The sequence below is a fragment of the Chiloscyllium plagiosum genome, unplaced genomic scaffold (assembly GCF_037043375.1).
Source record: "Chiloscyllium plagiosum isolate Xiang-an unplaced genomic scaffold, Cpla_swu_hap1 HiC_scaffold_39, whole genome shotgun sequence".
Taxonomy (NCBI): domain Eukaryota; kingdom Metazoa; phylum Chordata; class Chondrichthyes; order Orectolobiformes; family Hemiscylliidae; genus Chiloscyllium; species Chiloscyllium plagiosum.
The window spans coordinates 33,353,916-33,378,187 of NW_028270177.1; the positions used below are offsets into that span (position 1 = coordinate 33,353,916).

At 38.9% G+C, this 24,272-nt stretch overlaps 2 protein-coding genes across 3 annotated transcripts in view; one reads left to right on the forward strand and one right to left on the reverse strand.

Moving 5' to 3' along the window:
* marchf3 (membrane associated ring-CH-type finger 3) overlaps positions 1-24,272 on the forward strand; it is an 81,778-nt gene that overhangs the window by 14,596 nt on the left and 42,910 nt on the right. The window contains exons 2-4 of the mRNA XM_043677596.2: positions 2,742-3,012; positions 5,567-5,762; positions 9,373-9,582. Of these exons, the coding sequence (XP_043533531.2) occupies positions 2,948-3,012; positions 5,567-5,762; positions 9,373-9,582 (471 nt within the window). The 5' untranslated portion in view covers positions 2,742-2,947. The remainder of the gene's footprint in view (positions 1-2,741; positions 3,013-5,566; positions 5,763-9,372; positions 9,583-24,272) is intronic.
* The window catches only part of LOC122541073 (lamin-A-like), a 45,727-nt gene continuing 35,421 nt past the window's right edge, over positions 13,967-24,272 (reverse strand). Inside the window, exons 7-12 of one of the 2 annotated variants that reach the window (XM_043677584.2) lie at positions 23,115-23,328; positions 21,282-21,389; positions 18,848-18,949; positions 17,431-17,544; positions 15,220-15,257; positions 13,967-14,698 (exon numbers count right to left, since the gene is read on the reverse strand). In XM_043677584.2, the coding sequence (XP_043533519.2) occupies positions 14,674-14,698; positions 15,220-15,257; positions 17,431-17,544; positions 18,848-18,949; positions 21,282-21,389; positions 23,115-23,328 (601 nt within the window). In that variant the 3' untranslated portion in view covers positions 13,967-14,673. Of the gene's footprint in view, positions 14,699-15,122; positions 15,258-17,430; positions 17,545-18,847; positions 18,950-21,281; positions 21,390-23,114; positions 23,329-24,272 lie in introns of those variants that run through there. The other variant, XM_087981246.1, reaches the window with a different exon arrangement.

Below are 24,272 nucleotides of genomic sequence, written 5' to 3' on the forward strand. Positions count from 1 at the left end.
ACTGCAATGCCTTTAGGGAGGGAGTTCCAGGATTTATTACCCAGCAACAATGAAGGAACAGTGACATATTTCTGAGTCAGGATGTTTGGTGGATTGAAGGGGAGCTTATAGGTCGTGGTGCTCCAATGTATCTGCTGCCTTTGTCATTCTAGCTAGTAGTAGTCGTGGGATTGGAAGGAGCTGTCTGAGGACTCTTAGTGAATTTCTGTAGTGCATCTTTCAGATAGTAGACATTGCTGCTACAGAACACCAAGTTGGATTATGGTGGATTTGGTACCAATCAAGCACCTGGTTCATTTTGGTGCAATTTTCAAAGTTCTCCATGCATTTGTCTTAATATTATCTCTCATTCAGTCTTGGGAACCCAATTGCTCAAGTGAGTCTTAACAGTGAATGCACCAAATTTGTGAAGGTAACGCATCTGAGCTCAAATCTATCCAAACATACTAAGTCTAGTTTGGGTGTCACCGCATTGTGTTCAGGAGAAGACAGAGTTGGCAGTTATTGTATATTTACTCTGGATGAGCTCAGACAACTCTTGCCACCTTCCTATTTTACCTTGGCCATTTCACTTGTTCATTTGGCAAATTATCCACGATATATTTTCACCCAAAGGTAATGGTAAGTGAAGCTGAAGATGTGTGATTCACACCACAATCCACAAAATTAAGAGGACATACCGTGATGCTGGCTTCTTCAATCAATTTGCAAGTGTCAAAGATTGTCATGCTTAAATATGTTTGCTTTATCTCAATCCCATTCCCACTAAACTGCTGCCCACACAATTTGCCTTTGTGCACATGATGCTTTCTAATTTGGTACAGATTCCTTTTGTTTTCCTTCCTGAGTGACTATCAGCACTGTTTCTGGAATCTCCCAATAATGTACCTCTGACCTTTCCTTATGTAGCTCCTTATTCACATTTTGGAAAAATCACTGCAATTTACATAGTTATACTAAAGAGACACAGCTCTGCCTCACAACCACCTCTTGCAATCTTAGTGTACTGCCTGCCTGATATCAAGTCATGAGTGAGCTGAAGTAAGGGGCAGCAATGGCCGAGTGGTAATATTGCTAGACTGTTAATCCATAGACCTAGTAATGTTCAGGGACCCAAGTTCAAATCCTGCCATGGTAAACGGTGGAATTTGAATTCAATAAAAATAAAATCTGGAATCAAAAGTCTAATGTTGATTGTTGGAAAAAGGAAGGAAACAGCCATCCTTACCAGGTCTGGCCTGTATATGACTCCAGACTGAATTAATCATTGACAAAATCAAAAGCATTCTCTTTAACTGACATGCTGCCTTACTTAAACCAGAATGATCACAGTTGACCCTGAACTGAGCTTCTAACTCTCAGCCATCTCCATCACCAACACTGTCCACTTCCAAGACAGGTTCTACAAACGCCTTCTTCACTATCCTATCTACCTGTGAATCTATTTTCAAGAAACTATGAACTTGCACTCCAAGGTCTCTTTGTTCAGCAACACTCCCTAGGACCTTACCATTAAGTGTATAAATCCTGCTAAGATTTGCTTTCCCAAAATGCAGCACTTCACACTTATATAAATTAAACTCATCTGCCATTCCTTTGTCCATTGGCCCATTTGATCAAGTTCCCATTGTACTCTGAAGTAACCTCATTTGCTGTCCATTACACCTCCAATTTTATTGTCGTCTGCAAACTTACTAACCATATGTCCTATGCTCACATCCAAATCATTTATATAAATGACAAAAAAGCAGTGGACCCAGCACTGATCCTTGTGGCACACCGCTGGTCACAGGCCTCCAATCTGAAAAGCAACCCTCTACCACCACCCTCTGTCTTCTACCTTCAAGCTAGTTCTGTATCCACATGGCTAGCTCTTCCTGTATTCTGTGTGACGTAACCTTGCTAACCAGTCTACCAGGAGGAACCTTGTTGAATGCCTTACTGAAGTCCATATAGATCATATCAACCACTCTGCCCTCATCAATCCTCTTCGTTACTTCTTCAAAAAACTGAATTGAGTTAGTGAGACAAGATTTTTCATGCACAAAGCCATGTTGACTATCTCTAATCAGTCTTTGCCTTCTTTCTTCCATATGTTTGCTATTCTTTTGACTGTACCGTTCCATTGTCATCCTGATCCGCCTCTCACTTATGCTCCATAAACATATGCTCATTCCAATTCTCCCCAGCTAATATCCTAACTAACTCTCCTTAACCCATCCCCACTTCACTTGCTGACTTACATTTGGCTCCCCATCCATCAGCACTTTTTGATTTAAAGCTCCTCATCATCATAGCCTCCAATCTGTCTGTGGCTTCATCCCTCACCATCTCTCTGTAACCTTCTCTGCTCTTTTTGAGATCTCTGTGCGCTTCCTATGCTAGCCTCTCGTGCATCTTTCACTCCCCCCACCCCATTGTTTGCAGCCATTTCTTCAGCTGATTTAAGCTCTAACTCTGAAATTCTCCTCTAAACTTTTCCATCTTGCCACGTCTCTCAAATTGTTTGAGAAGACCCTTAAAATGTATCTCTTTGACCAAGGTTTTGTTGATCTGCCATTATATCCATCTTTGGCATAGTAGCAATTTTTCATGTCTATGAAGGCTTGGGACGTTTTACAGCTGAAAGGAAGAGCTATGTAAATGGTTGCTAATGTTCTATTTTGTTGAATAGAATGTGCATATACATGTTTGGCTTTATATACACAAAACAAATGATTTGTGTTTTCTCCCCCTTTAAGGTGGATACTACATTGATGACTTCAGTGTCTTCATTTGGAATAGAAGGAAGTGTTACATATTGGACAAATGCTTTTGGCACCCAGTTACCATGAAGGCTCATAACTTACAGGCCACAGAATGTCAGTTGAACAATGCGTGTTACAATTCACTGAATGCCTGATCTATCAACCTGCTGACAGAGAATGTACAGAAGCCACAATATGTGATGGAGGGTTCAGGCAGTGATGGACATCTGCTGTCATCAGTGGTCACAGCTAACAGTACTGCTAGGTTAGTTCCTATTGTCACTACGTACGCTCAGACTGAGCAAGTGGAAAATGCCTACCAATTTCACAGAATCCGTACTGTGTGGAAACAGGCCATTTGGCCCATCAAGTCTACACCAACCCTCCAAAGAGCATTGCATTGACACCAGCTCCCTACCCTCTCCCTTTATTCCCATTGCTAACCTATTTAACTGACACATCCTTGGACACTATGGGCAATTTAGCATGGCCAGTCCACCTAACCTGCACATCTTTGGACTGTGGGATAAACCAGAGTACCTGGAGAACACCCATGTAGGCCCATAAGGAGAATGTACAAACTCCACACAGACAGTCACCTGAGAGTGGAATCGAACCTGGAGCATTGGAGGCTGAGGGGTAACCTTATACAAGTTTATGAAATCATGAGGGGCATGAATATGGTGAATAGCCAAGTTGGTGACACTGAACCCAAAACAACATTCATAACCTCGGTGTAACCTCACTGCTCTGTACTGCATTAACTGATCCTTTCAGAGGCAATGGTTTTTTAAGAAATAAAATGTGGATCTGTTCCTGATAGCTGTCAAGTGAAAGCATCTGATGTTGGCTGAGAAAAGGAGAGGTTTCAGCGAAGAAAACCTATGTTCAGATAATCTACCAACATTCACCTACAACCCCTCCCTCACTTTCTTAAAATCTATTGGTGGGATGTGGGCATCACTGACAAGTTTGTTGCTCATTCTTTGACCGTGACCTCAAGTCCATTTTTGTGCTTACCCAACTACATTCCCAAAAAATGACGTTAGATCCAGCATGAGCAGTTAATGCAAAAACCCATTGAACCCCCTATGCTATGTGTTTAGTTTAAAGACCCCATGAAACTGGATAATCCCTATTCCCTAGGTATTTTGCAAAACCATTTGACGTCAGTGAATCCCCACATGAGGTGGAGACCATTTGGCCCATTGTGTATGTATCAGCATTTAAAACAATCTATCGTAGAATCTTAGAGTTTTACAGCATGGAAACAGACCCTTCGGTCTAATTTATCCATGCCAACCAGATATCCTAAATTTAATCTAGTCCCATTTGCCAGCATTTGGCCCATAGTCCTCTAAATCCTTCCTATTCATGTACCCGTCCAGATGCCTTTTAAGTGTTATAATTGTACCAGTCACCTCCACCTCCTCTGGCAGCTCTTTCCATACACACACCACCTTCTGCGTGAAACAGTTGCCCCTTCAATCCCTTTTAAATCTTTTCCCTCTCACCTTAAATCTATGCTTGATTAGAGTGGTGCTGGAAAAGCACAGCTCCTCAGATGCTGCCTGAACTGCTGTGCTTTTCCAGCACCACTCTAATCCAGAATCTGGTTTCCAGCATCTGGGGTCGTTGTTTTTATCTTTTTAAATTTATGCTGACTAGTTTTGGACACCTCTACCCTGGGGAAAAGCCTTGTCTATTTATCCTATCCGTGTCTCTTGTGGTTTTATGAACTTCTATAAGGTCACCTTACAGCCTACAACGCTCCAGAGAAAACAGCCCCAGCCTTATTCAGCTTCCCCCACCCTGGCAAAATCCTTGTAAATCTTTTCTAAACCCTCTGAAGTTTAACCACAACTTTCCTGTAGCAGGAAGACTCTCAGTTGGTCTCACTAACCTGTGCAGAAACTGGCTATTGTTTTTCCCCTTGCAAATATATGTCCAGTGCCATTTTGAAAATTGTATTGAATCTGCTTCCATTTCCCTTACAGAAAATCCATTCCAGATTATATCTTCCTCTCTTTTTTCCCCCATTTTCTGCAATGGAAACAGATTCAACCTTCCTGCAAGAACAAACTCCTCTAACTTTGAAGCCCTTGTTAAATCTTCCCCTATCCTTCTCTCCTTAACAGAGAATGATCCAGGTTTGCCTGTCTCCTTATAAGTGAGGTTCCTTATCCCTAGTGCTGTTCCAGTAAATCTCCTGTGCCTCGACTCAATAGCCTTAACATTCTTCCTAAAGTACGCCGTCCAGAATTGAATGCAGTTCCCCGCTTGAAGCCGAACCCATGATTTTATCAAGAGATTCAAAGTTATGATTTTAGTACAGTTTCAAATGAATAGAAATTCATCACATTATAAACATACTTTTTGAAGGGGAAGGAAATTGTTCTTGGACAGTAGCATAGAAAAGGTTCTACTGAATAGACAGCTAGTTTTACATAATGATCCATGAGTTTTGCCGTTAAAGTGGGAGTAGCGTGCAGCCAGTTTTACAGTCATGAACTCCTGTTTTGCTCTAGAATGACTTCGCCCTTGAAGATAGTTGAGCAGTTAGTGGAAAAGATGTCTTCCCATACAGAATAGAAAAGACTAGTGGAAAGCATTAATACTCTGAATTGAATGTACTGTTCACATTGGCCCTCCATTTTGAAGTAGACAAGAGATGGCGACCAATGTGTACGGCTCACAATATTGACTGGGTTTATTTTGCCCCCTGGGTTCTTATTCAATGCTCTTAACAAATAGACCGTAAAACTGAAGTCTTGAATAAAATGTCACAGTTGTTGTTTTATTCCTTCCACTTTCCACAGTGATATTCCAATCTGTAGAATTTGCCATGAACCGAGTGATAAAGAGAACCTTCTCTCACCATGCGAGTGTGCTGGGACTCTGGGGACAGTTCATCGCAGTTGTCTGGAGCAATGGCTTGCAGCTTCCTGTTCCAATCACTGTGAAGTATGTCACTTTGAATTTGCTTTGGAGAGAATGCCAAGGCCACTGACTGAGGTAAATGTTGCCCTCTTGCTTAATGGAAAATGGAAGGAAGGCTGTGACATGTAAGATTACTAGCTCAGCCAGCTTGGTAACATTTTAAGCTGCATAACTTGGTGGCTAGTGGCTACCTGAACCTTAAGTGTGTTTATCAAAATTGCCTGGAGGGTTTACCAATTGTTAACTGGTATTGTTAAAACCATTGTCAATTGTCAGTAAAAATCCAACTGGTTCTCTAATGCCCTTCAGGGAAGGAAATCTGTCTTGCTTATCTGGACTGGCCAACTTGTGACTCCAGACCCATGTGGTTGACTCTTAACTCTCCTCTGGGGCAATTAGGCTTAACCAGTGAATGAATGAATGAGAAAACAAAATGTTTAAAGGGATGTGAAAGTTTAAAATGTTTAAAAATGTTTAAAGGGATGCCCACAATGATTGCCTCTGACTCTTTTAACCAGTTACAGAGCAATGGTGATCTTCAGGATATTTATGACTTACAATGCATTCAAGAAGACTTAACAGAAGCAAAAAGTTTAATAAAAGCTAGAAAAACTAAACAAGGAAACAATATGATATTTAAAATGAAACATTTTTAGTAAATTCAATTTCTCAAAGAATTGACTTTTGTTATTTCTTTGTGATATAAATACATTATGTATCAGTGGATTTTTAATGTTTAAATTTAACATGTTGTCTTCCAAATAACAAAATGAAAGGAATGCATTGAACAATAGAAATAGGTATTTGTAATCAATCTGTTCAGGGGTGTTACAATACACATCTGTAGATATGCAAAGTATAGGAGGGAATGGAATGTTTGAATATCAGATACACGGAAGTTGAGAGAAAGATCAGCAGGTAAAACTAAATTGAAGCCTGAAATGATGTCTAAGTCTGAAATATAAATGGTTAGCTAAAGCCCATTGAAGGCCCCAGGCAAAATTGTCCCATGCCGAGGCAGTAGGCATGGCTAAAGTACTTTGCATCTGTCTTCATCTTCACAAAAGAACAGAGAAGCTATGGACAGAGTAATACTTACTAAAGAGATTAGCGTTGCTGAAAGTTGGTAAATCATTGGGTCCAGATGGAACACAGCCCACTGAAAGCAGAGGCAATTTAATCCTCATTGGATACAGCCTAGGCCTGGAGGGGTGCTAATATTTGACTAATGTACAAAGAAAAGGGAGCGGGCTAAGCCAGGAAAATACTGGCCAGCCAGTCCCTATCAGTGGTGGGAAAGTTATGGAAATCATTAATGGCAGTATAATCGGACATTTGGAAAGGCATGGGCTAACCAAGCAGTTTGTGATTCCTTCTAGGAATATGTAAAAATATAATGCAGTCATATATAAATGTCTTTAAAAGATATTTGGGCAGGGCCTTGAGCATCTTGTAGATTTATGATCAAAGATGGAGTGTGAGGTTAAGCATGGCTGCTATTTCAAAGTCAGAACAGGCCAAATGACTTCATTCTGTACTGTAGGTTTCTGTGATTTTACATTTTGCTAATGAATAGTCTTGTGTTGCATCCATTCACTCCTCACAGGCCTCAAATCAAATATGTAATTTAAGATGATAAGCTTCAATGAATGACCTTCATTGACTGATAATAATAGTCTGGCATTGTCCCAGTGTCAGTGTGAAATATTTAGATACAGTTGTGTTCCCTATTGAAATTGTTTCAGCAAAGCAGAGGTGCCCCCTTCTCCATCGGGAATGGCTGAATAATGGGTGAGACTAATCTCATTACACTGATTAGCAGCAAGACATGTCCTCCATGATACATCGCAGGATGTATGCTTTGGACTCCTGACTAAAAAAAAGTTACGAAGGGCAAAAGTTTTCAGACAATATAATTGGCTCACCTTGCTCTACAAACAATTGACCTTAACTAATTTTGAAAATGTAACTTTTTAATTGGAGAATGAATTCATAATGACATCTTTTCAATTGATGTAATCATTAAATTTTTGAATCTCTGTAAAAATAGAAGTAAGACATTTAGCTTGAAGTTCTTTATTATAGAACATATTCTGAAAGCCTAGCACATTATGAGTCAGCTATCAGGGTTCATGCTGATAAATCTGCTTTCTGTAGACTGGCAGAAAGCAGCTGCCTCCATTGCAATTGGAACTGTTGAAGTCAATATTAGCTTCTATAAATAACAATCACTTTGCTAACCTTGCCAGTCTGTCATGTGTGTATCTGCTATATTTCAGACTTCATATATTTACACATGTAAAGTCTGTATCCCATCTTGCAACTGCCTGCATTCATCTAATTTTGAACAAATCGATAATCATTCCATGCATGGGGTAACTCAGCTACAACAGCTAAAGGTTATTTCCACCAATAAGGCAAGAATTCGATATTCTTGCCTCTGCCAATGAACTATTCAACATACTCAACCAGTGACAACTTGTGGAGAAAGTGAGGTCTGCAGATGCTGGAGATCAGAGATGGAAATGTGTTGCTGGAAAAGTGCAGCAGGTCAGGCAGCATCTAGGGAACAGGAGAATCGACGGGAAGAAGGGCTAATGCCCGAAACGTCGATTCTCCTGTTCCCTAGATGCTGCCTGACCTGCTGCGCTTTTCCAGCAACACATTTCCATCAGTGACAACTTGTGCCTTGTTATCTTAAAGGGTACACAACCAATCTGTAGCAGCATATTAGAGTTCTCCTAATTGCATGAAATAATCCACTGTTTGCAGTAACGTGAGCTGTGGCATAGGAGGGCACTTATTTTGCATAACTATTGGGCAACATGCTGACAGTTGCGAACTTATTACTGAACTGAAAACTGCACCAAACAATCCACATAGAACCTTTCACAATGTCATAAACACAATGGCCTGAGCAAAATACAGCTCTTTTTATGAATCTGTTAGTTGACACCAATGATGCTTGTGCACACAATATTACGTCTTTTTCATAATTAAGATGTACTTTAACAGTATTTCTGTAACTTGATACACGAGAGTCAAAGAGTCATACAACACAGAAACAGACCCTTCATTCCAACCAGTTATGCTGACCATAATCCCAAATTAAACTAGTCCCATCTGCCTGCACTTAGCCCATATCCCTCCAAGCATTTATTAATGTATTTATCCAAATGTATTTTAAATGTTGTAACTAGACCCATATCCACCACTTCCTCAAAGTGCATTCCACACACACCACAGATTTTAAAAAAATTCTCCCTCCTGTCATTTTTAAATCTTTCTCCTCGCACCTTGAAAAATATATGTCTCTGGTCTTGAAATCCCCCATCCTAAGGGGAAGGCACCTGCCGTTCACCTTATCTAAACCCCTCATTATTTTATAAACCTCTATAACATCGCCTGTCAATGTCCTACATTCCAGTGAAAAAGGATTCCAGCCTCTCCTAATAACTCAAACCTTCAATGCCCAGCAACATCCTGGTAAATCTCTTCTGAACCCACTCCAGCTTAATAATATCCTTCCTATAATGAGGAGATCAGAACTGGGCAGAGCACTCCAGAAGAGGCCTCACTATTTTGCTATGATTTGAGGTTTTTTTGTAAATATTTGTAACTATTTTTGAGCATGGTGCTTGATGTCAGCAATTGTAACCTACACGCACATTTCTCATTTCCCCAGTGGCTAAAGGATCCTGCACTACAACAAAAGAGGAGAATGCTGTGTGGAGACATTATCTGTTTTCTTTTCATTACGCCATTGGCCATTTTGTCTGGCTGGCTGTGTGTTCAAGGAACCGTTGACCATTTTTACTTCAGTAGTAGCGTCGAAGCCGTTGGTCTGCTTATCCTTTCAGCTGTTCTAATTACAATCTACCTACTTTGGACCACAGTGAGTATCTTTTGTAAGCACATGTACCATGTGCAATTCATAAAGAGGCACTTTTATGCAGACAGTACATTGAGTCTAGAACATAATGTCTTGATGCCACTATCAGAAGTCTTGCGAGATTGGGGAAGACACTAAATTCAGCAAAGTAGAAGTCAACAGGACACCGCTCATGTTTACTAAAATCTAACTCCACTCAGAGCCTGAAACTGATTTTAAATCTAATGTACCATGCTTACTTTTGGCTGCAGGCTTCTTTTCGATATCACATTCGACTGCTCAAAGAATGGAGACGGACCAACCAGAATGTGAAACTGCTCATTCCAAAATCACAAGTGTTACTTGGCAAAAAACCCAATCTCCTAGCTCAAAACACGAGCATAATTGTTTCTAAAGAGACTATTGTCTAACTTTCTAAAAGAATTGCCTTAAATACTGAGATGTACAATGTTGGCAGGAGGGACCAATGCTTTGAATTGTTGTGGAAACGGAGAAGGATGTATGTTCTGGTAATGCGTAGACAGGTGAGAAATGTAAGCTGTTGACTGACTTTTCTATGAACAAAATTAATCCTCAACCAACCATTCCTTCAGTGGTATTTGTACTGGGGAATGTTTACTATGAGCTTTCTAAATAGCAGGAAAGTCGAGGGTGAAAGTTCTTTTTCCCCTGTTGTGTGAATCCCTGTTTTCCACCTACCAAAAATGGCCATGTAGTTCTTTACAACTTTGAGAGTTCTTGTGTTACATGAAAAAAAAGCTTGTGTGTGTGTGTTTTTGGGGAGATGCAAGTTCCTCCTTGAGAAAATTAAAATTACAAGGAAGTAGCAGACCCACTGAGCTCCTCTTCATTTAGATATGGAGGTGCTAAAACCCTGTGGCATGGTATTTACTCAATGGCTTTTGTTGCAACTGACACCTTCCCTGGCTTAGGCTTCAGTGATGAGCGTGCACTATCAGCAAATACAATGCTCCATTTGGATCCTTACTATCCATCCACAACTATCCTCAAAAGCTTTGATATTTATTATGTCACACACTGGTACAGAAATGAAAAAACAACACGATCCAATATACAGTATAGTATTCTCCTTCGAAATGAAAACTTTGCTTGTCTGAATAAACCACAAAACCCAGGGGAAGCCAAATTTAAAGAAGAAATTTCAAAATAACACATTTATGAATTATCCAAGGATTTGTTGACCCTATTCATCTTTCGCTTTAACCCCTGGTTTCAAATTTATTTTGGTGGTAAAAACAAGGATTATTTTGGGTTCTGCTGGCTGTTCATCTAAGCAATTATTTGTTTTTAAAAATAGTAATGTGATTCATATTGCTCAATTTTGCCACTTCAGTCAGATTCTGGACAGTGAACCTTTTTGTGAATGATTGCAAAGCCACGGTGGCTAAAGTGGACATGTAACAGAAGTGACAAAGGAATATCCAATAGGCATTAAATAATTGCATTGTATTGCTGTTAAAATAAATATTGACAGTGGTTTAAGAATAAAAGTGGTATGGAAGTGGATTCTTGTACAAGTGAATGTTAACTCAAAAATAAGTCAACATAGCCATGGAAAAGAATGAGGAGAAACTTAGAGTATGATACTTAATGTGAGTAGGAGGTAAATGAATCAGGCCCAGCTAGATGAATCAAAGACGAGCAGGCACCATTGGCTGCCTTTACTGACAACATAGTTCGAGTACAGTCATGGAGGCACAGAGTTGCACAGCATGGGAACAGACCTTCAATCCAAATCATCCATGTTGACCAGATATCCTAAATGAATCTTGTCCCATTTTCCTACATTTGGCCCATATCCCTCTATACCCTTCCTATTCATATACCCATCCAAATGCCTTTTAAATGTTGCAATTGTACCGACCTCTACCACTTCCTCTGGCAGCTCATTCCATACCCATACTGACTGTGTATGGAAAAGTTGCCCCTTGGGTCCTTTTTAAATCTTTTCCTTCTCGCCTTAAACTAACAGCCTCTAGCTTTGGACTCCCCTACCCTGGGGAAGAGACCTTGGCTATTCATCCAAGGTTTTAAACCTCTATAAAGGTCACCCCATAGGCTGTGACGCTCCAGGGAAAATAGCTCCAACCTATTCAGCCTGTCTTTATATAGCTCAAACCTGCCAACCCTGTAACTCTTTTCTGCACCCTTTCACTGTTTAATAATCTCATTACTGTAGCAGGGAGACCAAAATTGAACGCAGTATTCTAAAAGCAGCCTAACTAATGTCCTGTACAGCCATAGATGACAACCCAACTCCTATAATCACTGCACTGATCAATAAAGGCAAACATGCCAAATGCCTTCTTCATTACTCTGGCCATCTGAGACTCTACTTTCAAGGAAATATGAACTTGCACTCCAAGGTCTAAGATACATGTCCATGAGGGAGAACAGCATGACAACTAAAGCCAGAGATAGCAGTCATGCCCTTGTAACATTCTTCTAAACAATGGAGGCAGATAGCCTTTTTTTATGGCTGATGAAACAAGCTTGGGAAGAAATGGAAACAGAGTCAGAGTCACAGATGCACAGAAAGAGACCCTTCAGTCCAACCCGTCCATGCCGACCAAATATCCCAACTCAATCAAGTCCCACCTGCCAGCACCCGGCCCATATCCCTCCAAACCCTTCCTATTCACGTACCCATCTAAATGCCTTTTAAATGTTGCAACTGTACTAGCCTCCACTACTTCCTCTGGCAGCTCATTCCATATACATACCACCCTCTGTGTGAAAAAGATGCCTCGTAGGTCTCATATCTTTCCCCTCTCACCCTAAACCTATGCCCTCTAGTTCTGGACTCCCCCACCCCAGGAAAAAGACTTTGCCCATTTATCCTGTCCATGCCCCTCAATTTTGTCAACCTCTATAAAGGTTACCCCTCAGCCTCAGACACTCCAGACAAAACAGCCCCAACCTGTTCAGCCTCTCTCTCTAGCTCAAATCTTCCAACATCCTTGTAAATCTTTTCTGAACCCTGTCAAGTTTCACAAGATCTTTGATAGGAAGGAGACCAGAATTGCACGCAATATTCCAACAGTGGTCTAACCAATGTCCTGTACAGCTGCAACATGACCTCCCAATCCCTGTACTCAATACTGACCATTAAAGGAAAGCATTCCAGACACCTTCTTCACTATCCTATCTATCAAAACTTCACCAGAGTTTATTCTGGCAGTGTTTCTCTGTACACAGTCAGCAGAACATTGCTAACCCTTTCACATATTTGATGTAGACACTTTGTTGCTTTGGAAGGAGTTGTGGTATTCATGAGTAAGGCCACAAACCTGCACTTGTCAACTGTTTAGATATGAACAGTCTTGAGTTGGTGCTTGAGAACGAGGCTACCACCTTGACAATAAATATTCAAATGCTAAAAACTGTGAAAAGGATAAATATAAAAATTGCACCAATATTTAAGGTAAATTGAGAAAACTGTAAATCAAACCTTAAAATCTTAGCACATTTAGACAGACAGAAAATGAGCCTTGTGAAAAGGAACCTGCTTCCACAATGTTGTAACTGGTGCTACAATAGGATAAACAGCACCACCAGCACCCACAGCTTCCACATTGGGAAAAAAAGTGTAGATTTTTCTTCAAATACGACAGCATCAAGGGATAGCACAGCATTCGGCCACTTGTACACGGTTTGTGTGAGAATTGCAGTCATGTGGGCCCTGTGGGAGCTTTCTCTCAAGTTACAGCCTATAGATCATAGGTATTGGGACTAATGTTTGGTTAGCATTTGACTACAGCTCCAACAGAACAATGAAAACTTGACAATGTTTTCTACAAGATGTTATGAAACTCATTATTTAACTGTAACCTGTACTTAAAGCTAATGGTGGGGCTTGAATTTCTGGATTAGTCGAAGCTTGGCACGCCATCTTAAAGGATCAAATTTGTGTCGAGATTTTGCATTTAAAAAAGGAAGAAGTTTGCCTCTTCAGACTACATGTAGACTAGGGACAGTAGCGTCACCATAGTCTCACCAGGCCACAAGGCTGCTCTCTGATTAGACAGTGGTAGTTTAACCTCAGGCAAGGGAAGAGGTTGAGAAGGAGTTTTCTTCATGGTAGCCTAAGCCAGTGCAGGAATTGAACCCAAATTGTTGGCATCACTCTGCATTGCAAATCAGCCAGTCAATGAGCTAAACCAACTTCCAATCGGGACAGTGATAACTCATCAACCTATTGGCCTACACTCTGGCCACAGGGAGATTGGCCTTTATCACACCAGTGTACTTTGCTGGATAAACAGAGATTGGCAAGATATTCCTTACATAACAATAGATCCTTTTAAGTTTTCACCAAGTTTGTACTATGTTTGGAAAATAATTAAAGTGAAACGTCACAACAGAATTATGAAAAGATATTTATTTTAGTCAATTTTAATCTTCCAAGTTAATATTGATTCATAAATAATTTGAATACTCTAGAAAATCCTCATTTATGTAATTTGTTCATAGATAAAGAATGTACAAATATGATATACTAAATCACAAGTCTGTAAAGTGAATTTGTGCAATTAATGCTGTTCTTTCCCCTTGGATAATGAGGGGAGGGAGGACAATAGACAAGATAGGAAGGAACGGAATTTAAGAATAAAATTGAGAGTTTTGTGGGTAATAGATACGAAGTGGACAAGCAAATAAACGCAAAGAGCTGGGTGAAATTAAATATCTAATTTCTGGAGAATGCTCTTGAGATTTAACCATTTTGTCAGGAATTAAGGAACAAAGCGACAAAACATTTAAACACAATGTTGATAAATTTTAAATTGTGCATATGGGGTTGATTGAGGATGAAAAGGTGAGAGAGACACTGATCAAATGAAAGAGATCCAAATCATTCCTAAATTGAATCACACTTAAAAGGTCATTTCAGTTGTGTCAGTTGTCACAATTTGCAGCAATAAACATTTCATGACATTTGTGCATCATTTTCATTTAAAGTGTCCGAATGAACCATAAAATTAAGGTGATTAAAAAACACCTTTGATCATTACAAATCAGCAATTTGGCAAAAACATACAATTACAGAGAGCATCTCTCAGAAGGAACAGTTATTTAGAAGAATCCATTTCTCTCGGATCTAAAAATGGAAACATTAAACAGAAACCTGTTAGAGTTAAGTGAGAGTTGGCTCTAATCCGAGCCCGACTAATTCATTCAATGTTGGATTACATTCTATGCAAAGCAAAATGTTTGAATATCAATTGCAGTATTCAAAAAGGACTGCTGTTATCCTCAAGAATAAACAAGTACTTTGCAGATTTTTCAAACTGCAAGTATAATTGTTTAAGCAGATTTTTAGGTAACATTTTGCTAAAAATAAATAATTAAATTAATACAATTGCACTTTCTGAATGTCTCAGTACATGATAATGTTTTATTATCTGTGCAGTTCTTAATCTCAAACGAAATGTTTCTGTTAACTTTACTCAATGAAGTGCTCCCATTAAACAGTCACTTTTCAAAAAAAAAGTTAAATATTCCTCTGAAACAGACATTAACTGTGTTCCAAAAGCAGCATTACATTCAGTATACAAAAGAAGGCTACTCAGAAATAAACTGAAGGATTCAGCTTTGACCAATGGAAGCTTTTACTCTTACATTATACAGCAATTTGGATCTTCATTCTCAGCACGGCCCTGCAAAACAACAGAGACTCCATAAATTAAACGAGGTAAGACCACCGGTAATGGTTCCATTCATAATTATGACAGTCCGTATAATACCCTGCATGCTATAAAAAGCCAGGTTTAATTTCTGCATTGAGTTAGCAATCAGAGCAGGGGTGAAATATAGGATCAATTATTCGGTGGATCAGTGAAGGAAGGAAGCAGGTGGAAGAAATCACATTAAGTTTCAGGCTTTGGTTAACCTTGCTCGAAAGCATTCAACTTATATTTCCGATTGGAAGAAAGGTACACAGGATCCATACAGTGGAGATTAGAGAACATCATTACATTGATCAGGAACAAATATAAGAGTGTAAATTCACTAACTCAAAAACAGCTCCATGCAAGAATTACCAAATATAAATACATTTCCAGGAATCAGTTTCCCATTCGTAATGCTTTGATAAAAATGTAAAAAACACCAGTGCAACTCCTAAGTTATACGCGCATATGAGAGGTTTCTGGATGGGTATACAAATAGGTAGAGTTTAGAGGTATACAGGCCAAATGCTTGCATACAAGACTAAATTAATCTAGAATATCTGATCGACATGGACAAGTTGAACCGAAAGATACGTTTTTCGTTCTCTGTGATCTATGAAAGTCTCTGAATACATATCTGAAATTCATCTTTTCCGTGTAAATAATAAATTTTGACATCATAAATATGCTGGTACTTTTACACACTTTTTTAAGCAAAGAAATGCTTAATGGCGATTCAAATTATGAATCAAGAGCAGGAAACTATCAGATTTTTGTTAAAAGCTGGGAATGTAAAAAAAAGCAAAAAAGCACAAAACTCAGAATGCCACTGATAGAAACATGCGCTGATCAGTTTCTGTGACTTAAGACATAATTTGTCTTAATCAAATTGCTTGATAATGTACAGCGATATTTTTATGCACCCTTTATGTACAGAAAGATATGGTTTTTTTGTTAGAGTATAAGAAATGCATCTGTTCTTGAAAAACAAAAAAAAATCACCTAAAAATTTGCTGTGCGCCTTATGGTCTGAAGGTTACATCCTTATGGATTTTAGGTGTAGGGGTGGAGAAGGACCCTATTTCGCTCCTTTTGGGCCTATCCATTGTATTTCCTGCAGACTCGCATAAGGCAAAACTTTTCAATATTCTTACGTTCTGTGCAAGGAAGAATATCTTGCTAGGTTGGATATCCAAACCCCCCCAGGCCTGTCGGGTTGGCGGAAGATTGTTATGGAGCATATTCCCCTGGATTTTCTCACAAATATGGTACACCACAAAACTGAGAATTTTTACAAGACATGGCAACCCTTTTTGAAATATCTAGACACAGATTTATCTGCCACACTAACAAGGGCTTTTATATAGCCGTAACAATTGTGTTTCATGAGTCCAATATCCAGGGAGGAGGAACTGTGAACGTGAGACTGTTTTGTTTGACTGGGCTGAGTTATTACTATTTATTTGTTTGTTGTTAGGTATTTATTTAGTTAGTTAAATAGCTAGTTTAGGGTTTTTTTTAAAATTTTATACTTCTCTATGAATGTTTATACGTTTATATAGGAGGGTAGGTTTGGGAATTTTTTTTATTATTTGGGTTTAGTTTTGTACTGTTTTGAATTTCATTGTTTTGTATTTGTTGTAATATTTAAAAACCTATTTTTACTTAATAAAAATATTATAAATTTAAAAAAAATGTTTGCCCAAACTGTCTCAAAGAAGAGCAATCATATCTTCTCTGATCTCTGCACATAACCAAAGTTCCCATTCCACATTTAATTCCAGAAAATTCTCTCTGCATCCTCTACAAAGTCTCAATATCCTCCTAAAAATGCTACGCGTAAGAGTTTTTCCTTGGGTACCCTGTATGATAGCCAATGTTATGGTTTTATGACAGTCTTCCAGATACCATTCTTATTGACAATGGAATGTTATTGTCCAATTGAAGCACTTTTCCAAACACATCCTTTTTATTCTACATGATGTGCACATTACTACGACAGATATTAGTGGGGACAAGTAGATCTGTTCCATTTTCTCAGATATTCTAACTGATTCATATTACCATATTGGTTTTCTACTACAAAAGTAAAATCACCAGGATGCTTTAGATTGCATTTTGCACATCCAATACTAAGTAGCATTCTTTTGAACATTCATACCTTTGGATAATGTTCAGTTTGCCTGCTGCCCTCAACGACATCTTCATCGTCCTGGTCTCTAGATTCACTTCCCAATATTCCAGGTATTTGCACAGCAGCACATGAAGCCATCTCCTGTGAAATCAGTATGGTTAGTTGACCAAAAGATCTCATATTCCACAGAACAAAACAGGCTAAAAGGGCTTCCTTAAGATGTTATTATGTAAGATTATGACATCTTGTTAAGTTATCCTAAAGGAATTCCTGCCTGTTTTATATCTGAAAAAGGACTGGTGGCTTACCCAAGCCCATAAATGGGTTTCAGCATCACTCTGACTCCAGCCACCCTAGATTTTTAATAGGATATTATTTTGCTTTTTAATTTAAATGTCAGCCTTGAGCAATTAACTCTCATTCTGCAAATAAACCACCCCACCCCCACCCCGGACATCAAATTATGTCAAAAGCATTAAAAGGCACAAGGTTAAAACAGTTCCTTCTTATACGAGAAATTTGAAAATTTCACAAGGAATTTTAAAATGATGCAATGTCACAGTGAATTATACAGGTCTCTGTAAATCTCTCCATTCAATTATATATTTATCTCAAGTGAATAATTTCTGCCTACATTTTTGATCAAGTTTTCAGTTCAAGGCTTTATTTGATTTGTTCATGCCAAGTGCTTTGAATATTGCTAAGTGAAAAATACAAGTTCTGTGAAAGCATTTATGAGAATCAGGAAAGTAGTGCACTGATTGGAGGAAATTATCACAGTAGTCCAAACTTAAGTCAATGACTGAATGGATGACATTATGGAAATATTTCCATTTCAGTAGAAACTGGTTAATACATTAAATCAGATATACCAGGCACACAGGGTTTATACTAATTGAGAATTTGATTAGGAATGTCGTTGAAACTAGAAGCAACAAAGTTAGTATTAAAATACAAGCTTTACTCATTTATATATATTTTTATGAATTTGCAAGTGATAATTTTTCAAATGCATTTGCAAATTTTGCACTATTTCACTCATTAGGAAAGTATTAGAAAAATATCGCACAACTATATTTTTAAATTACATTTTCTTGACTCAAAAGCACCACAACAGGAGTCAATTCAGCAAAACCTTCAAGCATTTTCATTTCTCGGTGTAGACTGCATTCGCTAAAAGGATTTTTGCGCACACTGTCAAAAAGTATTTCTTTTGCAAAATGCCACCACTATTTCGATGGGCTGCTGTAGCAAAATCAGACTGGATGGAAAATAAGTACTGTGTTACCTTAACATCACAGATTAGTAAAGAAAATCACCAAAATTAGGTGAAAAAACTATTTAACCTGAGTTAGTATTCGTTAACTGTGCCCAAAATACGTAGAGATAAATGCACTTATCTTTGTGCTTGCATTGTAATTATAAAAAAGTTGAGCATACATACCTCTCCATTAGCATTGAGGAGAACTACCTCTCTATCATCTCTTGTTCCCCATGATTTCTGGCCCCTCCACACCAGGACAACATCAGAACCTTCAGCCCAGATCTAACGCAAAAACAAAGGCACAAGTAAAATTAAATACTTTTAGGATTCACACTAAAAGAAAAATTTACACAACTGCATTTTTCCACTAGTGTAAAATTAACTCTGGCAAATTCATTGGATTCCCTAATCCATCATCAAGAGCTCCACAGGACAGTAAAAGTGATAAACACATTGTACTTTAGATGGTCTTCCTATATAAAAAAAATAATACATCATAAAAAGTATCCACTTGTATCAGGTGGCTTAAAAGTACATTAACTTAATAGAGCTTAATATATTCAGATCAGTTCGCAAGTTAAAATATCCACTCATGCACCAAAACAGTGGAGGCAGAAAGATATTGAGAATGTTCCCTTGTTCAGCAGTTAGGCCTACTCTGCATGCGACTCAGTCAGGGATCTGTACAGCATAGGAAAAAAGGCTCTTCAGCCTATTGCATCAATGCTGATCAAAAACAACCAAACAATTCTAATCCCATTTTCGAACTCGTGGCCCTCGGCTTGTATGCCTTGGTATCTCAAATGCACATCTAAATGCATCTTAAATGGGATGAGGGTTTCAGCCTCGACCACCCTTGCACATAGCGAGTTCCAGATTCCCAACACCCTCCAGGTGGAAAGAGTTTTCCCTCATCCCCTCGAAACGTCCTGGTCTTCACCTTAAATCTCATGCCCGCTAATCATTGATTCCTTTGTCAAAGGGATCGCTTTGTCCTCTCTATGTCCCTCAGGTGGGAGGCAATGGCCTAGGGGTATTATGACTGGACTATTCATCAAGAGTCCCAGGAAATGTTCTGTGGACCTGGGTTCGAATCTCACAGTCGCTGATGGTGGAATTTGAATTCAATAAAAATATGGAATTAATAATCATCATGAATCCACTTAGAATCCTACATACATTCTCTAGCTCCACACACAAATTATGACACTGGTCCTTACTAGCCCTTCTCTTTCACCAGTTATCATTTTATCCTTAATATACCTGTAAAACATTTTTAGGATTTGACTTCAGATTATCTGTTCGTATCCCCTTTTAGCTATCCTAATCTCCCTTTTAAGTTTCCTCTTACACATTTGATAATCCTCTAGTACTTCTGCTGTTTCATAGCATAGCTTACTCGTGCACCCATACCCAGGAGTAACTAGCTTATGCAGAAGCTTTGATGTCAAAATAAAACTCCTTCAGCACCTGCCACACTGCTCCCTGTGGATGTTTGCAACATCATGGAGCTAGAAAAAATATCAAGTGCTCGTAGAATCAGACCAAAATAAATCAACCAGCCACAAGCATGTAGGTAGCATGTAATAATCCCTTTAAATAGCAATGGAGGCGTTCCAATCCTGCTGCTAAATGTGTGTTCAGCTGCATGAAGTTTAGGACAGCATGGAACTCCAAAACTCTGATTTGAAAACAGTAGTCCATTTGATCAAAAGGAATCAGCATGCTTCAGACACTGGAGAGTTTCCTTTTGTATAGGCTTGGCACATATTCACACTACAATCCTTAGCAACAGCAGTGAACATGAATGGGCACCATGGACGCCATTTTGGGTCTCAAAAAACAAGCATCAGTCTGTTGACATGCCTGATTTCTCTGACTTGACAATTAATCTTTTGGAAATGATGACTGGGTTTGATTAAATGCCCACACTTTACAAGCTATTTTCCAGATGCTACAAACACTTTGTTCACATTCAATGTCCCCTAAAAAAAAACAACAGACAACAGATACATGGAATTAGAATTCCTACAGTGTGGATACAGGCCCTTTGGCCCAACAAGACCACACCAACCATCTCACCCAAACCCATTCCCCCTTACTCTACATTTACTCCTGACTAATGCACCAAACCTACACATCCCTAAACACTATGGGCAATTTAGCATGGCTAATTTACCTAACCTGCACATCTTTGGAAACCCACATGGGGGAATTGTGCAAACTCCACACAGACAGTTGCCCAAGGATGGAATCGAACCCACGTCCCTGGCACTGTGAGGCAGCAATGCTAACCACTGAGCCATCGTGACCCCCCCCCCCAAGTTCAGATGACAGTTGGAAACATGAAGAATTTAATCAGTGATCCTGATACCTACATTAATCAAAGCACTCTGTTGCCATGAAATACGTTATATAATGCTTTAAAAAAATTGTTGAGGACATGATTGAGTACACTGCAATTAAAGATGGAAAATCAGCCTTAAATACAAACAATAAAATTACAATGAAATATTATGTACAAAAGAATAAACCTTATTTTCCTGCAGCATTAACTTCCTTTTACCTGGATATTTAACACGGAAAAGTACTAAAGCTCTAGGTAAATACTTACTGTTACAACTTGCTTAGATTTAAGTGTAAAACGTGCAGGAAATTTGTAAGTAAGCTGGGTCAAATCCGGAAATTCTCTCCTTATTGTCCATCCACCTAATGGCTGATCCTACAAAAAAAATGGCAAATATTGTACTGTCAAAATTTTGCAAGTAACAATTTGTTCAAAATTGATTTTTTTTGTGGGGTGTTTTCTAAAATGTCATTTAAAATAGTCACCTGTCCATAGATTAGAATCATAGAATCCCTACGTTGTGGAAGCAGGCCATCAAATCCACACCAAGCCTCGGAAAAGCATCACACCCAGACCCAGCCCCCTCCCAAGATGTCCCTGTAATCCTGAATTCCCCCAGGCCAAACCTCCTAACCTGCACGTCTTTGGACTGTGGGAGGAAACCAAAACACCTAGAGAAAACCTACGCAGACACGGGGAGAATGTGCAAATCCACACAGTCACCTGAGGTTGGAATCGAAAGCGGATCCCTGGCACTGTGAGGCAGCAGTGCTAACCACTGAGCCACTGTGCACATAGTTATTCTGTAAATATGTCCCCTAATGTGAGATTTACTCACTAGTGGAAACACTGAGCCCCTGTCTAAACAAAATTGCTAATTGTTTCAGGCATAAAACGTCCTATAATTCACACCCAAAAATGTTCAAGTGTTACTTTGCATTAACCTGCAAGGATGCTCAAAACTTATTTTTAAAAAGGTACTCTAATATGTAATAAGCAACAGTGACTAAGATTCAACCCAGAGGTCAAATCTAACAGGTGAGCTCCTTGCTATCAAATCTCAACCTGTTCCTCATGCAAAAGATCGAAATGAATTAAAACTTCCTGTTCAACCCTCACCCAATGAAAAATAATGGAATGCATTCCTGGATCAACAAAGCAGTAGTTTTTGTATCTAGAATTCTCTTAAGAGTCAGAAATATTGACTCCTAGCACTGAACCAAAACATTTTTGAAAAAAACTCAATTGTTTTGTTTTACAAGCAATTTGGCTTTGCTATTTTCATCTTCAATGAGTAAAGAAACAATAAAACAGCTATTCGTCGAAAGAGTAACAAGTTTGGATGATGTCAGAAAACTAATTTAGTGGGAGGGCAAGATTGTATTCACCACTTATGGATCTTATACTTGAACAACCAATTTGAAAGGATGGATACTGGCTGAATGAATGGGCAAGAGCATGGCAGATGTAACATAATAAACAAATAAGTGTGAAGTTGCCCACTTGGGTAGGAGGAAGGAAGATGCAGAGAGATTACAAAGTGTTAATATCCAAAGAGATGTCATTGTCTTTCATAAGTCACTGAAAGTTAGCATGCAGGTGCAGAAAGCAAATGCTACATTGGCCTTGATCACAATATTTGAATAAAAGAGCAAAGAAGTTTTGCTTCAATAGTGAGTCCACATTTGGAACATTACATAGAATTCTGATGCCTTTTATCTCGAGAAGAATAGACTTACCATAGAGTGCAGGGGAGGTTCACCAGACACATTCCTGTAGTAGTATAAGTGTCCAAGTGCCCCTATTCTACACGGTTTCAAAGAATGAGAAGGATCTCACAGAAACTTATAAAATTAAAAGGGATGGACAAGGTAGGTGCAGAAAAGTCTATTATCCTCGCTGTGGGATCTAGAACCAGGGTATAGTGTTTGAATAAAAGGGAACCCTTTTAGAACTATGAGTGGGAAACTACTTATAGAATATTGGAGCAGGCCCGAAGGGCTGAATAGACTACTCTGCTCCAAGGTTTTTAGTTAGTAAATCAACAATTGCATTTTGCTGCTACAAGATAAAGGCAACAAACTCTAAAGGGGTCTTTACCTTATCAGAAATATTCTTTATTTTGATAAATTTTCCATCATTGTCAATTTCTTCTAAGATAAGTTGCCCGGTGGAAAACACATGTTCACGTATTCCATAAACGCGGCTGGCAACCTCTGGTTCGATCAACCTTCGCTTTGTTCCTCGGAACCTTGGGTCACCTCCCGAGGTAAGGGCCACTCGACGTGAAACTGGAGTAGGTGTCATATCAAATCTGTAACAATGGATGATATTTCAGAGGTTAGGAAGTATTTGTTGCATGAAGGCTTTGCAATTTCACTCTATAGGCTACATATCTCCACTGGCAATTTACACACAACTGCTCACTTTCAGTGAAGCCACAGTTACAGTGAACAACCTTCCTTGCAGCTTCTCTTTACTCTTTCGTTTAGACATGGGCGTCACATCGGGAAGGCCAATTCTTATCCCTAATCGCTCTTGACATGAATGACTTGCCAGGCCAGTTAAGAGTCAACCCTATTGCCAAAGATCTGAAGTTATATGTAGGGCCTGGAAACGCAAGCAGAATTAGGGAACCAGATGGGGTTTATGATAATGGAAAGTAGTCTGAAGACAGCATTATGGAGATGAGCTGGGTTTTTTCCAGACTTATTAATAGAGGTTGAATTCCATCATCTGCAAATGGTGTGATATTTTTAATGCAAGGAATGATCAAAATATGAAATTATTTGGCAAAAGTCACTGTAGAATCATTGCAATTTTGGGAAATGAACTTATGTCTTTCGAATACCATCTAAGCCTCTGGATTCCTAGTTCAGTGGCATTATTTAATACCAAAGGAATTGTTTCACTTTCTAATTCCTATTTCGAACATTTTGGTATAGCCCAAGGATATTCAGCTATATTAGCTCCTGTTGGAACTGTATCTCCAATCCTATTTTCCTCCAACTCTTTAATCATTGTCACATTTTCCTTACTTCCATTTAGAATCATAGAGATGTACAGCACGGAAACAACCCCTTTGGTTATGCTCGTCCATGCTGACCAGATATCCTAACCTAATCTAGTCTCATTTGCCAGCATTTGGCCCATATCTCTCTCAAACCTTACTATTCATATACCCATCCATATACCTTTTTAAATGTTGCAATTGTACCAGCCTCCACCACTTCCTCTGGCAGCGCATTCCATACACGT